The sequence below is a fragment of the Dermacentor albipictus genome, chromosome 3 (assembly GCF_038994185.2).
Source record: "Dermacentor albipictus isolate Rhodes 1998 colony chromosome 3, USDA_Dalb.pri_finalv2, whole genome shotgun sequence".
Classification (NCBI taxonomy): domain Eukaryota; kingdom Metazoa; phylum Arthropoda; class Arachnida; order Ixodida; family Ixodidae; genus Dermacentor; species Dermacentor albipictus.
In genome coordinates this window covers 84,543,086-84,558,767 of record NC_091823.1, presented here as the reverse complement: position 1 = coordinate 84,558,767, position 15,682 = coordinate 84,543,086, and the positions used below count along the sequence as shown (strand labels likewise).

The following is a 15,682-nucleotide window of genomic DNA, read 5'->3' as shown; positions in this document are numbered from 1 at the left end:
AGGCCAAACTGCTGCTCCTGCATGAGAAACACAACGGACGCCTTCACATTTACACGGATGATTCAGTTTCTTCTGCAAGCTCAACAGGAGCAGTGGTTATTCCCGCGAAGTCCGTCACCCTAAAATCCAAGGCATCGCATTCGCCCTCCGTGCTGCTTAGAATTCGTAATTGAAGAACCGTCACAGACATGGTCAATCTTCTCCGACTCCAAGGCCGCTCTCCAGTGCATTATGTCGCCATTTCATCATGGACCGAATGAACAATAAGTTCTAACATAAGATTTCTTCATCATCACGCAATGAGAGAGAGAGAGAACAACTATAGTGAAAATGCCTGCAGAGTCGGTTAGGCTCCCTCCACGCAGGGAGGACAAGCTTTCACCGCGACGCGGCCACTACGTCAGTCTCGTGCATTGTGCTCCTCGAGGTCTTGGTTTCTCGCTACCACCACGCAATAGAGAGTAAAAAAAAAAAAAAACACAACATAGCTTATCAGGGGATACCGGACCATTGTGGTATGTACTGAAACGACCGTGCAGATGAGGCTGCCCGATCTGCCCATGACCGCCGCCTCCACTACAGTGTAGCTACACCGTTATCCAGAACAGACGCAGCTACAGGGCTTCGTTGGCTTGCACGTGAACTTCCACTTTAACAGTTGAACTCGAAGGAATTTACCAACGCTCGTCTCCACAACTCAGATCCGCATCTACGGCTATGTCTTCCGTCAGGACTATATAGAGTTGAGGAGATGCTTTTGTGCCGCTTGTGGCTTGGCGTGGCCTTCACGAATGCTTGCTCATTTCGGATCGGAATGGCCAACAATCCCACATGCGATAACTGTAGGTGTGAGGAAACAATCATCCACCTTCTCTGTGAGTGCCCCCGCTTCAATGCGCCCAGGAGAGAACTTTCAAGTGCTAGATAGTCTTGACAAACGTTCTTTGTTGGAGGAAAAGGTCCTGGGACACTGACCGAGACCGTCCTCAGCACAGAAGGCTTTGAAAGCGTTGTTGCGCTTCTTCCGGATAACTGGTCTTAAAGACAGATTTTAAGCAGTGCCGTATTTTCTTTTTCTTTTTCCCCTTTCTTTTTTTGCTCTTCTTCCAATTTTTTGTAACATCTTTTGTCTATTATCTTTTATTCTCCTTACCTCCTTTCCCCAGCACAGGGTAGCCGGCCAGTATGAGAGCTGGCTAACTTCCCTGTAGCAGAACTGATAGTTGGGCGAGTTGGAACGAATTCATAGTGAATTATTTAGCGCTGGTGTGTCCCCCTTCACCGTGTCCTTGTCAATTGTGCGCGCTAAATATTTCACTATAACTTCCCTGTCTTTCCGTCTAATCCTGATTCCTTCAGCTAACTTGCGCAAAATGAGTGCTCCCCGAGCTGCTATGTGGTCGTTCGGTTTGCACAGTCCACGATTTTCGCGGCCGTATACGTAATCAGATTTTGGGAGACGCCACCATATACGTAGCCTTGCCCCAGAAAGCTGATGCCGTCGACGCCAAATGCGTCTATCTAGGTCAGTGGCGCAGAATTTTGTTGTTGTTGCTGTTGAGACAGGCTTATTTCACGGATGCGTGGGATTATGAGTGACTGTTTGACTGATAACTGTCGTAAAGCATAGGTTGTAGTGCGTGCTTGTCGCACCAAATAACCATTCAGACAATCATGATCAATCAGAGAAAACTGCAAAACTAAGTGTAAGCGGACACGAGACTGCATCTGTATAAGTAAAACCGCACACGTGAATGTTGCCTTATATAACACTGCTAAGAGAACTTATTTGGTAATATTAACTACGTTGTATCTTTTTATTGACGCCAATCACGTGGTCAGGTCTCTTGTCTTGTTTCTTTTTGTTTGCTTAACATTGCCATATCTGTTTTTCTTACCGTTCTAGCGAACTCGACGAGCGTAGTCTGTTTTAAAAGAGTTGATGTGTATTTTTGCTTTCATTAATTATTAACAAAAGATTTAGCCGTTTCCGAGTGAGGCGTTTCAGATACGCTGGCGTAATACCAAGAGTTTGGTTCGGCGACGCGATTCTACACTTGCCTATAATAAACGGTAAAGAAGAACCGCCGTGGTGGCGTAGTGGCTTTCGCGTTGCGCTGCTAAGGCTCGAGCGCGGGATCGCACCCCGACCGCGGCGGTCGCATTTCGACGGGGGAGAGATACGAAAACGCACGTGTGGTGTGCGTGGGATGCGCGTAAAAAAAAAAAAAGAGCAAGTGGTCGAGATTAATCTGGAGTCCCCCACTACAGCCTGCGTCATAACTTACATTATGCAAATTAATTAACCTGTAAATGTCCCACAAGCATTACTTATTCCTGTCGCACAAGCCCGCTGGCGCGATTCAACGATAATGAAGTCATTTGGCGCCGCGTGTCACTTTTTTTTTTGCTCGCATCTTTTAAAGGGAAACTTTCTTTGCGCCTTATGGGGTGCTTGGCGCTCGTCGTCGGTTTCTCGCAGGATATACTTATGGATATAGATAGACAACATGGGTCAGTGGATGTGCGCTACTGGGTGTGTTTCCATTTTCGGCCAATCTCCCACTGTGACACAAGACGCGGGAAGTCCTGAATGTACTTAGATATGACGCGTACTCTTCTGTGTGCGCACCCACCAGCAACATTCTTTCTTCGACCAGCACCATACCATATCGCCTGCCTCCTCGTTACTCAGACAGAGCCGTAGATGCAGTCCAGTGGCCTTGGCGTTGTGCTGCTGAGCAAGATGTAGCGGGTTCAATTCCGGCCGCGGCTGATGCAAAAAGAAATAAAATCAAAAGAAAGGCACGCTTGTGTACTTAGATTTAGGTGTACGTTAGAGAAGCCCACATGGTCAAAAGTAATCCGTAGTCCTCCACTACGGCGTAATAAAATTATGTGGGCCGATCCCGAAGAGCCGTCAGGTGTTGAAGTTCGCCATTAAGGGGCCCAGTACACAGCTTCGCTGGTCATCCTTCGTCACAGAGTGGAAGGACACTTTATTTTTCATCATTGCGTTGGATCTGCATGCTTTCTTTTGACAAATTATTTCTATATGCCTACACACAGACACACACACACACACACACACACACACACACACACACACACACACACACACACACACACACACACACACACACACACACACACACACACACACACACACACACACGCACACGCGCACGCACGCACGCACACACACACACACGCACGCACACGCGCACGCACGCACGCACACACACACAAACACACATACACAGAGAGAGAGAGAGAGAGAGACAGAGAGAGAGAGGGGTCATTTATTTCAGAAAGACGGCTATCTAGTAACGTTGACTTAGCCTGAGTGCGGAGGGAGGAAGCAAGAGTGTTGAGTACCTCACGCTGCGGAGGCCTCGCATGTGAAGCACCGCAGTGAGAGTGATATTCTTTTTGTATCTTTTTGTACAAATCCAGCCTTCTTGTGCGGCTATACTTTCGGCTGGACACTGCTTTCATCTGATTTCTTCCGGTCTGTATAACTCCACATGCTACACAATTGATTGTAACGCCATTTTGCTAGCCCGTCCTCTGTGGCATGACAAAACTCTCTCGCGCTGTAACATCTACCACTCGATGTATAGCTCTGTGTGGAGCAGTCTCGACGGTGGTAAGGAGAGGGGGGCGAGTTCAAGACTGTGTATTTTTGTAAAGCCTAGACTCGACATTGTTCTCGTTATCTCTTTTCTTCAAGGAAGAACGGGAGGTAGAAGAGAGAGATAGGAAAAGGGTATATGAAACGCAGGAGGGGTAACTAGAACTAAGCCCGGTTGTCTAACCTGCACTGGGGGAAGGGGAGAGAAAAATTAAGGGATGAAGAAAACTCCTAAGTCATGAAAGATCTTAAATAGGAGGAAGACGGAAATGTAATCCCCGATTTAGCTGGTCTGACTGCTCCTTTTGCACGCTATTTTTGTCTTTTTGCATATTTCTTTTTACAGCACATTTGTTAAGGGATACTTTCGCCACTATCGTGTCCGCGTGTAGAAAAAAATCCCGAAGATAGTGCAATGGCGGGCCGATCCCAAAGATAGTGCGATACCTGACCGACCCGCGGCGGAGGTGAAGCAGGCGTTAAACGCCCCCCATACGTGGGCCGATCCCAAAGATAGCGCAATACCGGGCAGACCCGCGGCAGAGGTGAAGTGGCGTCCCCGTACGTGGGCCGATCCCGAAGATAGTGCAATAACAGGCAGACCCGCGGCTGGAGTGGAGCAGGCGTTAAACACTACCCATAAGTAAGCCGATCCCGAATATAGTGCAACACCAGACCGACCCGCGGCGGAGGTGAATCAGGCGATAAGCACTTCCCGTACGTGGGCCGATTCAGAAGGTAGTGAAATGCCGGGCCAACCCGCGGCGGAGGTGCAGTTCGCATTAAGGTGCCCACATACAAAGCTTGGCTGGCCATCCTTCTTCACATAGTGGAAGGGCATTGAATTTTTGTTTTATTTATACCCTTAGAGCACTTTTTGTCTTACGTTTCTCTCAGTCACCCGAGACTGCATATCCCCCTACACATAGGAATAAGTACCATGGTTGAGGCTTATCATAATCGTAACCGGCTATGTAGCATGAAGTGAAGCAAGAAGTACGAAGCATGAAGTGAAGCCGCGAAAATGAAATGGGGTAGAATTGCCAGCGCGCGGTTTTAAAAGAGTGACGTCGCAATCAGTGCTTCGCATTCGTACCGAATCGCTCACAGTTTTATAATAAAAAATAAATATATGAATAAATAGAACCTGAAGTTTGCAGATGCCAAATAGTTTTTTCGCGTTGGTACAAATGAACAATAAAATCTGTATAAAATACGCTCGCGAGAAAAGGACACACATCGCGTGCAATAGCTGCCGGCAAATGACCTGCAAATCATCGCCCTCACATTTTTTTTATACCCTCAAATCTATTGGTGTCAATTGAGTGCGGATTCGACGGGATTATCTCGCGGTATCCGGCGAGGGGAGACAGAATCGGCCTTGGAAATACTTTTTTTTCTTTATTCACAAAATGACATACATAAAAACACGTTGGACTACTTGGACCAACGTGACAAGCTAAAATTTCTTGAAATTCACTAATTCATCAAGATTACCCAACCAGTCAGGCGGATCTGCCTGTACACGATATATCTCACGTATGAAAATAATGCTTTCAACAAAATTTTCTCGCGCTGGGCGCGCATTCACATCGGCGTGCGTTACCGCCATCCGTGTCTTCCAAAGACTATGGAGGCCCAGGAGCATTATCATGTCATACAGAAAGCCCTGATGGCTGTCTACCGGCAGGAAACGTATACCCTGTGCTGTTATCGGCAGTTCCTTTTTAAGAGTTCTTTGCAAGACATCCCAATAAAAAATTGCATCCCAGCAGTCAATGAAAGCGTGCTCAATGGTCTCCGGCTTGTTACATAGCGCACAGTTGGTCGTCCATGGTACAGATATTCCTTTGTCGGCTATCCATGTTTTGACCGGAAGGGTAGATGTATGCAATTTAAAGAAGAACGACTTTACGCTTGCTCTCACTGGCATCTTTTTAACTCTTTTTAAAACATCTTGTCCTGGGCCTCCATAGTATTTCATTCGGTACAATGGCACTGGCATCATACGTCAACTAAATCCTTGTAAAGTTTCTTTCTTGTTACTGTGCTCAGGTACTGAAGGGAAAACCGAGCTTTTAATATTCGAAGGGAGTCGACTACCTCTCGCAAGTAGCCTTTAAGCCGATAGTGTACAGGCTGTGCACTAGACACAATAAATTCAGGCAAAACGCTTTTCAAACGGATCTGGATCATCGTACGCAAGAATGAATCACTTTGATCTCGTAAGAAGACAAAACGAGAAACAATCTGTCGTAAGAACAAATGCGACAATCCAAGACCACCATCTCGAACAGGACGAAACAAGTTGGTACGGCTGACCCTTTCCCAAGTGGAACCCCAGATAAAAACAGCAAAGACTCTGTGTATTTTCTGTACATTCACACGGGTCATCGACAAAAATTGGAGGACATACCACACTTTGGCAATTAAAAACAAATTACAAACAGTTGCCCTTGCAAACATTGACAAATCACGACCCTGCCATCCTCCGGTTTTCTCTTTTACGCGCGACGTCTCATACTCTCGTAGTGTTCAAGCGGCACCCCCAAATATTTCGAAGGAGACACGGTCCATTGTAACTCCGCAAAGACAGTCGGTGTGTTGTCCCAACTTCCGTGCCAAAATCCGATGCTCTTGTTCCAATTGATCTCCACCTGCGACTCGTTCACCTCTGTCCTGTAATCGCGTTAGTGTAAGTCTGGTTTGCCGCGGACTCGCAGGATATCGACATTCGCGACACCCTGAAGAAGAAATAAATGGGGCGCTTTGAGCCAAACGTGCCGATTCAAAGGCGTTTTAGGCGTTGTGCGTCACGTCACGTACGCCTATCGAATTCTACAATGACAACGGCACGGCGAGGAGTATGCATTCGGTCGACGACGTCGAGGCGAGCGCTGAAGACATCGTTCAACTGCGCAACCGTACAAACAGATGGAGCTCGTTTTGTGTTTGCATGGCTTTCGAGACCGTTGAAGGAGCAATTCAGACATGTGAGTTTAGAAGAGGCTGCGAAGAGAAAGGGAAATAGGACAGACAAATAGCCAAGGGGATGTGGGTGAGGAGGAGAGTTGGTTCACGGAAGTCGGCACAAATGGGATTTTCCCATTCACTTGCGATCGACGGAATTAAGGCGTTCTGCAAAGAAGGTGCTGCGAGATTCATCGACACACACACACACACACACACACACACACACACACGCACACACACACACACACACACACACACACACACACACACACACACACACACACACACACACACACACACACACACACACACACACACACACACGCACACACACGCACACACACACACACACACACACACACACACACACACACACACACACACACACACACACACACACAAACGCGCGCGCGCTGGAAAATGACGTTGTGACCAATGCCTTATAATATCATCATCATCATCATCATCATCATCCAAGCTAGAGGAACTTTATCTGAGCAACCTGGCGTCTCTAAAAGCCACCGTGCTGCTTTGGCACTTTGACTAAATGAATGAATCAATCGATCAACCACGACTTTACCTATGCCCGCTTTTACGGCACAACTTCGGCGAGCAAAGCGCAAGTCAAAAGGGCGAAATTCGGCGCCGTATATAGACCAGAATACGCTAGCCTCGCGCCCAGACTATTTGAACGCATACTCTCGCACCCGGATTGCCCGGTCGACCAGCGCCATTTTGTTCTGGGCTGCCAAAGTGTGTTCGCCGGCGACCAGCAGACATGGCTAGCGCTAGCTCTAGGACTCCAAAGTGCGGAAATGTGCCCGTTCACGCGGATCCTAAGTACAAGAAGTCATCTGGGCATCGTTGCGTCGTGTTTGCATGCCAAAATAACCAGCGGAAAAGGAGCAGGTTGCTTAGCGCTGTTTGCGAAGTGCACAATACACGTAGGGAATCGTGCCGGTGCGGTGTTTTCAGCCTGCACCGATTTCCACGAAGAATGACAAGCTGCGCCACCGGTGGATAGCTGCAGTGAATAGGTAGAACTACCAACCCAGTGAAAATGCACGAGTGAGTATTCGATCTGTGTATACTTTGGTGCCACGTTCAACTTTGCGCCCTACGAACGTAATATGTGTAACACGCAGGTTTGCTCTGAGCACTTTCTGGACAAGCCCACAGAGCAGAATTTCGCGCCGGTGCTTCGCCTTGGCTATAACAAGAAGGCAAGCCTTTTCGTGTTTTCATTCAGGCAGAGCTCCCGACGGTTAAGCGGAACAGTTGAGTTTGCGGTCAGCGATACTTGCAGCTGGTGCACGGCATGACCATTAAGCGTGAACGACAAGTTGTAGGCGATAGTATGTTGCCCTTCTGGTGAGCGTTATTGCTAATGAAAGTAAACCGAAGCCTGCTCGTCACGTACCATGCGTCCACAAAAACGTAAACGACGACTGCTCGTCGACGAAGGCGTTCTTGCAGCGCGCCTGTCTTTACGAGCTGGTGTTGCAGGTGTCATTCGTAACGAATTCACTTGAGCCTCCTGAGCTCTAAACTGCGTGCGGGCTGTTATGCGGGGCAAAGCGCAAAATTTTTCCGTTCATAAGGCGAGGAAAATAAGGTGCGTAATTATTATTGTATATTGTAACAAAATTTTGCTCGTTCATACCAGTTTTTTTTTTTACTGTTTTCTAAGGGAGCGCTAAGAATCCGATATGGCCTCGTACAAGCGAAACAGGCCTGAAACCAGGTAGCTGCAGTTGGTGGGGCTAATTTTTTGGAATGCAGGTGCGGTTGTTGTCTTGTACCAAAGGTTTCCCTGATGATGCAGCTTTAAGTAGGGGTGGTAATTTTATGTGCCCTGTCATGGTTTGTGCAACTGTACAACACCTGCATCCGTCATGCTCGCCCTGTTATACGGGCTTTGACTGCACATGTAGTTGAACATTATAACTACTGTAGTTCCTCATTTTCCAATGAGTGCAGGTTTAGCATCATATGCTGCTTGTTCGGGTGCTGTAGGCTTGTGTTCTGAATGTTGTACTCTTAAGTGGTTGCACGATACAATTGGCCTGGTGCATTTTCTATTTCATTTTGCGAGGACTTTATATCTTCGCAGCAGTGATGGCATGGGAAAGAACTACAGCCCTTCTTAATATAACATCTATTTTGTTTTCAATGTGCAGGTGGTGAAGGGCTGGCGTCTGCTAATCAGGCAGTCAAACGACCTCTCCAGTTGGTTGCCAAACACGGCCAACCCAGTAGTGACCATGACAAACAAGACCAAACTGAAAGTGCAGAGGACAATGTTCTGCGTTCTTTAATATGTCACCAACACAGTGCTGTAAAATCCTTCACAGGTTACGTGCTTACGTGGTTACCCGATGTATTCGCTTCTGCAGTCTGCACATCACTCAGTGTGGCCATTGCGGACTTGCATGAGGTCTTGAAGTTCGATTGAATCGAGACAGCGAAAGTGACAGGCCAGAAAAAACGCGAAATACGCCTTCCGCCCAGCTAAAAAGCCCAAGTTTCGCCTTCGTGCCGGGTCGCATCTCCCGGCGTGGCAGCCCAGGCCTGCTACTTCGCGGCGCTTGGGATAGATGGCGCGACCGGCGCTCATCAATATGGCGGCGCCCTTTGAATTCACGGTGTTCTTGTGTATACCGGCCAGGCACCGTGGCACACTGACCCGGGCGGAGCGCAGCGAGCGTATGTAGGACGCCGGCTGCTCGCCGTCGTCGTCCTGCTGCCGCTGTACTGCGCGCTGTTCCGAATTCGCTTTCGTTGTGACGTGCGTGCACTTTCCCACTTCACCCTGCGTGCGCGGGTGCCGTGCCCTCACTCCCCTGCCCTTCGCACTCGCAGCGCTGGCAACGCCTAATTGGACCGAATGCGTTTCGCAATGACGGACAGGTGTTGGTGGCGCCACAGGTCGTCTCGGTTGACGGGCTTCGCCTGCGGTGCGCGCCTTCCGCGCTGAGATTCCCTGTGCCGCGATGCGGCAGACAAGCCACTGGTCATTTTTCATCGTCCTCTCTGACTGCACGGGTCACCGCCGTCGGCGGGGAAAAAAAATTGAGGAGCCATTCCACTTTGTGAAGGTAGATGACCAGCGTGTTATGCGCTACAGCTTCTGTAGCCCATAACACAATATTAGGGTACAACAAGGGTACATGTATTTACATGTACATGTACATGTATTTATCTTCATCATTTGGTAACGGTAGTAGGGATAGCGTTGTGATTACTGTGACATACACTGATTGGTTTTGTTAAAACCTTAGACAGAATCTTGGCCAAAGTTAAATTTATACACGACCGTTGTTGAGTAGTTGAGTGAATCGGTGCGGCACTTCAAACCGAACTATGTATATGTGAACCATTCTTGTCTGGTTTTGAAATCTCCACATTGAAATCTCCAAGGATGATCACAGAGGTAATGTGATCACGGCTAACCCATGCAAAATGCGTGGTCACGAACTTCTCGGTATCACACTTGGGTGTGATTGGAGACACATACATAGTGGATATCACAATTCCGTCTTTCGTTTGCACGGCACAGACATCCTCGCAGTCGGTAGCATTGTACTCTTGCGAGTTAAGGGTGCATAAGGGTGTATGGTTGTTTATAGATTTTGTCGTTAACATTGTATTAGTGTTTCCGTCGTAGAAAAAAAAAATAAGAACCTTTTTAGTTCTCTTGAAATCCTGGCATGCACACAGTAAAATCACCAGTTGCAATTACCTGTCATCTACATCCATATGCAATTATGACTTTCTGAACAGCCTTCAACTTTCCTGTAAGTCTCGATCAATGTCACGCAATCTTGCGTTATATAAATCTCCTTGAGGTGAAAAAATCCGAGGACACCTAAGCACTTCTTACGAGTCGTGAGTGAATGCGAAAGCATTATTGTCCACTTGAACGCCGCTGAGCGGTCTTCTGAGTTACGAATTTAACTCCTCGCGGGCAAGCGAGCGCGTTAAGATGCTTGACGAGTTTTGATTTGGTCTTACCGAGGCGCAGTTAATACGGAGGCGAGAGCTTGCACGGGCAAGGAACGGGCGGTAATAGAGGATTCCGAAAGCAAGAGCGAGGGTGACGTGGCGTCGCGGCGATGCCCTCTCCCATCACACAACACCTGGCGCGCTAGCGCAACAGCAGGTGTTCCCTCTCGCCCGCTCTGCTCCGTCGAGGCGCGCTCATGACGTGGCGTCGCAGCCAATGGGAATTTACCTGCCGTTTCGCTGCTACAGACGACAGACACCGGCTTTTTCGCTCAGTGTGCCGTTTGACGCTTTCGCATCAAAATAAGTCCTTCACAGGTGTATGCTAATCTGACAACCGATACAACAAAGACAGTATAGTTCTATACAGGGTGCTTCTACTAATAGATTAAGTAACGTTTAATAATAGGCATTTTGAAATCATAGAATGCTTCCTTCGGAGACATGCCGTCAGTGGTGGCGACCACGGGTGACGGGTGTTACATGGCAATTAGTCGCTAATTAACAATAATGAATTAACTTTTAAACTTAGTTTCAGCGGGCAATTCTCAATCATCGCAAGTGGTAAATCTAAGCGAGCTCTCCGTACCAGCCATATCAACGTTTGGATATGGAAAAATGAGATTATCCGCTGAACTGCGGCGCGACAAATTTCGGCTATCAGAGCGCTCGCAAAAGCGCAACTGGAAGGCTGCAGCGAGCGCAAAGCCATGTGCCTCGAAGCGACCTTCTGCTGACGTCACCCAGCAGCAGCCAGCCAGCTCGTTGCGGCTCCGTACTCCTCGTTGTCACCACGTGTTGCCACGCGTCACCCGTCACCCCGTGGTCGCCCCCCACTGACGGCACATGTCTCCGAAGTAACCGTTCTTTTATTTGAAAACGGCTATGTTTAAATATCACTTGAAGTGTTCGTATAAACACCCGGTATAAACTGACTACTGTGACGGCTCCTGTGCTGGTTAAGTAGCAGCACCACAGCGTCAGCCTTTCACTGCCACAGCGATACAAACTCCTAGCTCACCTCAAACGTGGAGCCGGAATAACTCAATATGAGAAACAAGATTTACGGATAACCGATTAAAGATACCCAGGAAATAAATTGCTGTAGATTGAAATGAGACACATGGAAGGACTTATTTACTTTATAATCATTGATCTTTATATTTCAAAGCGAATTCGGTGTTCCGACACGTGATGCGTTGCACTTACATACGATTTCGACCACGATGCACGAAAACCGTCGCGAAACTCCCGTTAACAGCTTCACTGTAGAAAGTGTAATACGCTAGTCGTCACGAATTTCAGTTTCAAAACATGGTCAGGACTTCATCAAAAGGCTATGTATGAAGCTCACGATCAGTTAGAGTTGACATACTAATTGAATTCACACGACGGAGATCTCCCCTGAAAAGGAGTAATCCCTTCGAAGTATTGTTTATATCCAGCATGCATCCAATAGTATGCTTTAAGGCAGCGTGCATACGACACATGGGCGTTGAACAAGTCGCTCTACGTAAACACGCGTTTGATCTAATTGTTCGTTTACTAAATGTCACCATTCGCCCTCAGTCACACCAACGCCGAATATCGCCCCCTGCTAGCAGCTGTTGCAAGCAATCTGATGTATAGCGGCCATGCCTTGGACAACCTTGCATAATGTGGCGATGTAAGTTGTCACCGTGTGCAGCCAGAACAATCTGCGTGAACGGTCAGGTGCTGCAGTACACAAACAGTCAATATGACTTAACGTAAATCAGGATCGCGGCTTTGTTCGTCCTCAATATTGAGAAGGCCCCAAAAGAACGACAAAACACAGGCGCCACTGCGTTGGACGCCGAAGCGAGGGGCATCCCCCTGGAATCCGAGACAAGCAATCGGGGCGTCGCTGTACAACTGGTGGGACCTGTATACCACAGCACCGATGCATCCACAAGTCTTCGCATCTGTTTACAAGTATACAGCTTTTTGTGTATGAAAGACTGCAACGTGAGCGTTGGGGTGGGACGTCACCTTGAAGAGCGGGTCTCACGCGATTCCTAGTGATGATTGTTTTTTTTTTCTATCTCTTCCAAACTCAAGTTTGTTGGGTTTATGTTAATGGACGCTCAGTCTCAGTGACGCGAAAATAAAATAAAAATATGCAGATGAAGGATCCAGGAGGAATCTACGCTTTCCCGGATTGAGTGAATACTCGCGTGCATCTGCTCCGTCCTTGTGCCCCTTGCGAATGTGTTCGTGTCACTGCAGTCATTATCCATCGTCGCCGCCCACCCCGCGTCGCTCTTCGGTCACTACCGACTCCTGTTCGCCTGCCGCACTGCAGTGGTTGAAACGCCATGTGTTACTTTGTAGCTGGTTTTCCTTATTCTTTCCATTCTTTTCTTCTGACAACCTTGACTTCTCGTTTTGCCTATACCTGGAGCCGGCGGGCGCATGTTTTTGCGTTTTCTCTGAACGTTACGGTATACGTGTATATATATGCCCGTCACTTTTGTAGGAGCACAACAGGACAAGCGCTGTCCTGTCTCGGCCTGCCCTTTCTACTTACTGCGCCATGTATTTCGTATTAAGATTAGTTACCAGCATACCGCAACCTATTCCCTTCTGAATAGCGACATCGGCGGCTTGGGACGCTAGCGCGGTTCGCACATGCCGTAAACACCGCACGGAATTCTGCCTGCATGCGAAGAGGCGCAACAGACCGACGGTGACAAATGGGATATCACCTTTATCTGCCACACGGGGGAACCTAGAACAGTACGAAGCTCTCCGATCATAGAGTTAATAGACCGATAGACGGTAGTTATGCGTAGCTGTGGTTGGTATGCCATGGAGGAAGGTTGAGTTGCACAATGTCTATGCGAAAATGTGTGGCTCGGTATAGGCTTTGCTGCAGCACGCCCGCGGACTCATGGCCACGCCCGACGCAGGCGACGACGACGACGACAAAGCGCGTAGCTCAGGTGCACGACTCGCCGGAATGCACGGTGTCCCGTTGAAATGCGGAACTACGCAGCAACCGCGCGCACGCTACAGTCACGCCGCGTGCAAGTGTCACGGTTACGTGCATGGAAGGAAACGGCACTCACGGCGTGACGCAGCGCAGGGCATCGTCTTCGTCGCCACTGGCATCCGCGGCGTGCGGATCCGACGCCGCCATCTTGGTCGCCAGCGACGTCGGGGCGGCGCGCTCAAAAGCGACAGTCGGTTCCGCGGCTACAGCGGCCTTGTTCCAGCAGGAGCGGGCCGCCTTTCTCTTCTGCGCGCACGGCGGCGGCAGCGGTGAACAACCTCGGCGATGCGGCAGCGGCGGCCGCAGCGCTCGGCGTCGGCGATGCCGGTTCTGCTTCATCTTCCGCCCAGGCGGTCGGCCAGGCAGGCGGTGCGGTGGAAGCAGGAACCACCGAGCGTGTCCCGCTATATACGAGAGGGAAGGGATGCACGGGCTGACTGGCACGGAAGGAGTGGCCGCGGGATCGCACCGCTGCGTAGTGCGCGCTGGAGCCGCGGGTCCCGTTGTGACGGGGTGCCCGATATTGCCAGTCTTTGCAACGTGGAAACAAGAGCCGCCGGTCCAGATAAACGCTGCCCGCAGCAGGCGCCTCTTTTCAGCGAATGGGGTCCAACCCTGCTTTCCGCGATACTTATACGGAAAGAACGATTTAACCAGTTCTGATGAGTGGACACTGAGGTGCACGGAATACAGCTGCTTGCTATATATATATATATATATATATATATATATATATATATATATATATATATATATATATATATATATATATATATATATATATATATATATATATCCTGAAGCGGTCATAACCGGCCGGGAACGGCCAAAAGGTCTTGTGCGGGAGTGCCTCTGCTTGCGTTTTTTATGGACTGCGTTATGTCCTCCAGTGTAGGCATTAATAAACCGCTGGCCAAAATGAGGTGCTTGCCTCACTCACGAAGGCGCGAGCAGTTCGGTGGAACAAAGCGAAAGTAGCAGGGCCGCTTTCTGGCCTTGAAGCAGCTGGCGTTTTCACGGCCGTGTGGGTTAGGGCTTTGGATCTCCAGGTATATAGCTTGCAGAGCTGTAGCACAGGGGCGCAGCCGGAGCATGGGAGGCACACAGGGGCCCCCAATGTTACACGTAATGCGAATCACAGTTTTTCGAGAAGTATAACAAGTAAACGTTCTCAGTTGCACGAAGGTCGTCTACATTGCACTGTCGGGCCTAAGTTGGGCTTTGTACGTAGCCGGCAAGTCTGACACCAAGGAACATTGTTGTTGGCCCGGCTCTACGCTTGCCCACCGGCTGAGCTCACATGCCAAGCCTCGAAGGGCTCTAAATAATTCATGACATAGAGCCATATTTTGGTTGTCCGTCTACCACACACTGCTGTCAACTAGCGTAGTTTCTCTCAAATGTTTCTGCGGTTTTCGTAAAAACGTTTCTTTACAACATCTTAGAAAGAGGGTGGATCTGCGGCAGTGGCGCAGTATTTTCTTTTCAGCATATGCGCGGGCATTTCAGCCTCACTGTGCTATAATGCAGAGAACCGATGACTGTACAAGACGTGCTCTTTTGTAATTGGAACGGAGGACGACATCGCTGGATCTCTTGCGATGCTACGTTTACGGCGAATGCAACGCTGTGAATGCTGCTGGGATGTACACGCAGCACCCATCGCCATAAATGAGCTTAGTATTTTTTTACGTTTGAAACCATCTGCAATGTTTCAAATGAAATCGCTTGGAAATGATTTCATTATCCAGAGGACGCACTGGCTGCTGTGTACGGGCGTACGGTCGGCCTTCACCGATATGATTAAGCTGTGCTGCGTTTTGTTTATGCTTGCTTGTTTGTGTTGCCACACACTAGAATTTTTTGTCCTGATATATCACTGAAGCATTCTGCATGTTGTTCATATACTGGAATCCTGGGAAGATGTTTAATTGTCTCGCTATAAGCTGTCGAAGGTTTGATTTCTGGCACGCCTGTAGATACTAGTGCGGCAGGTGTGGATGGGTGCGCCACGCAGAAGTGTTGAGTACAGAGTGTGTGCAATGTGTGTCTCGGAG

General features: G+C 48.8%; 2 protein-coding genes across 5 annotated transcripts in view; one reads left to right on the top strand and one right to left on the bottom strand.

The window, feature by feature from the left end:
- LOC135898892 (flavin-containing monooxygenase 5-like) overlaps positions 1–15,682 on the top strand; it is a 146,843-nt gene that overhangs the window by 21,490 nt on the left and 109,671 nt on the right. The gene's annotated exons all lie outside the window — the stretch shown is intronic.
- The window catches only part of LOC139046638 (flavin-containing monooxygenase 5-like), a 105,951-nt gene that overhangs the window by 13,493 nt on the left and 76,776 nt on the right, over positions 1–15,682 (bottom strand). Inside the window, exon 1 of one of the 4 annotated variants that reach the window (XM_070535719.1) lies at positions 13,702–13,979. The exons of the other annotated variants lie outside the window; for them this stretch is intronic. Coding sequence (XP_070391820.1) covers positions 13,702–13,964 — 263 coding nt within the window. The 5' untranslated portion in view covers positions 13,965–13,979. Of the gene's footprint in view, positions 1–13,701; positions 13,980–15,682 lie in introns of those variants that run through there. 4 annotated transcript variants of the gene reach the window in all.